Genomic DNA, 1,814 nt, shown 5'->3' with positions numbered 1-1,814 from the left:
GGCCCCACGGGGGTTCCAGGCTTGGGGGACACCATGGGGTGGCCCCACGGGGGTTCCAGGCTTGGGGGACACCATGGGGTGGCCATGGGGGTGGGTGCGTGGGTGGGGATGCTGTGAGTGTTTGTCCATGGAGGTCGGATGTTTGGGGGGCGTTTTGGGGTTGGCCTTGGGTGGGGGGTCAATGGGGGGTGCTTGGTTGGGGGTGCCCCATCTGACCCCTTGCACAGGGGGCACGGAGGAGCCGGTGACAGTGCGGGATGTCGGTGACGGAGTCTACGAGTGCGAGTACCTGCCCCGCGTGCCCGGCACCTACCAGGTGTCCATCACCTGGGGGGGCTACGCCATCCCCCGCAGGTCAGTGCGGGTTCCCTGCGGGGACAAGTGAGGGAGGTGCTTTTGGGGCGGTTGATGGTGTACAGGCCCCACCCCTCACCGCCCCTCCACGCCACCCCTTCCCCCCAGCCCATTTGAGATGCAGATGTCCCCCTGGGGCTGGGGGGTTTTGGAGAATGTGAGGGCTATGTGTTGGGGTATGAGCCCTCCCTCATGCCCCCCAGCCTATTTGAGGTGCAGGTGTTCCCCCAGGGGTGGGAAATGGTTGGGGGGCTGCAGAGTGCGGGTGTTGTATAGCCCCCTTTGCCCCTGTTCCCCCCAGCCTGTTAGGGGTGTGAGGGGGTGGGGGGTGTGCAGGTGTGTTACAGCCCCCCTTACACACACCTGTCCCCCCCAGCCCCTTTGAGGTGCAGGTGTCCCCCCAGCCGGGGGCGCAGAAGGTCCGGGCTTGGGGGCCGGGGCTCGAGGGCGGGGTCGTGGGGCGCCCTGCAGACTTCGTGGTTGAAGCCATCGGCACCGAAGTGGGGACCCTTGGTGAGCTGGGGGGACTTGGAGGTGGGGGGCACTGTGGTAGAGAGCCTGGGTGAGCCCTGGGGATGGGGGGGACATGGGGACAAGGTCAGGGACACCATGGTGGGGACGTGGGGACAGGGCTGGGGGTAGTGTGCCAGGCACATGGGAACAGGGTGGGGAAGGAGGTAGTGGGGACAAGGGCGTGAGTGGATGATACCCTGTTGGGGACATGGGGACAGAATGGGGAGCACCATGGGGGGAATGTGGCACTACGAGGGTTGTCACTGTGCTGGGGACAAGGACCTAGAGTGGGTGAAATCCCCCTGGGGACATGGGGACAGGCTGGAGGATGGGTGCCATGGTGGGGTCTCCCCACACAGAGGTGGGACGCAGGCACGCAGAGGTGGGGACATGGGGCGGGTTGGGGTGGCCTCAGTGGGGTCATGAAGACATGGGTGGTGCGAGTCTGGGGACCCCAACAGAGAGGGGACAATGATCCTCTGTGGGGACAAAAAGACAGGTCAGGTGTCACCCGCTGGGAGCAGGGGCACAGCAGGGGGATGAGCTGTGGGGACTGACATGGGCACAGGGTAACGGTGGCTGCCGTGCCCCCAGGGTTCTCCATCGAGGGCCCATCCCAAGCGCGCATCGAGTGTGACGACAAGGGCGATGGCTCGTGTGACGTGCGCTACTGGCCCACCGAGCCCGGGCTCTATGCTGTGCACGTGGTTTGTGACGATGAGGACATCCGCGACAGCCCCTTCATGGCTGACATCCGCCCTGCTCCCCCTGACTCCTGGCCTGACAAGGTGCTGCGTTCTATGGCAATCCATAGATCCCCCATTGTGCCTCCCCTGTGAGCGCTGGGAGTGCCAGCACCCCACTGCGTCCTCCTAACCCCAACACCCCACTGCGTCCTCCTAACCCCAGCACCCCACTGCGTCCTCCTAACCCCAGCACCCCACTGC

The 1,814-nt window shown here is 65.5% G+C and overlaps 1 protein-coding gene across 1 annotated transcript; it reads left to right on the top strand.

The window, feature by feature from the left end:
- Nucleotides 1-227: 227 nt before the first annotated feature.
- LOC130588490 (filamin-C-like) lies at nt 228-1,706 on the top strand (the record flags this gene model as incomplete). Its single annotated transcript, XM_057389410.1, has 3 exons — nt 228-354; nt 731-867; nt 1,462-1,706. Coding segments are annotated over 3 exons (509 nt in total), but the record flags the coding sequence as incomplete, so codon positions are not given.
- Nucleotides 1,707-1,814: the final 108 nt, after the last annotated feature.

The sequence above is a fragment of the Malurus melanocephalus genome, unplaced genomic scaffold (genome assembly GCF_030028575.1).
Source record: "Malurus melanocephalus ecotype Western Australia unplaced genomic scaffold, MMel_1.1 scaffold_5586, whole genome shotgun sequence".
Taxonomy (NCBI): domain Eukaryota; kingdom Metazoa; phylum Chordata; class Aves; order Passeriformes; family Maluridae; genus Malurus; species Malurus melanocephalus.
This window is presented reverse-complemented; position numbering and strand designations above follow the sequence as displayed.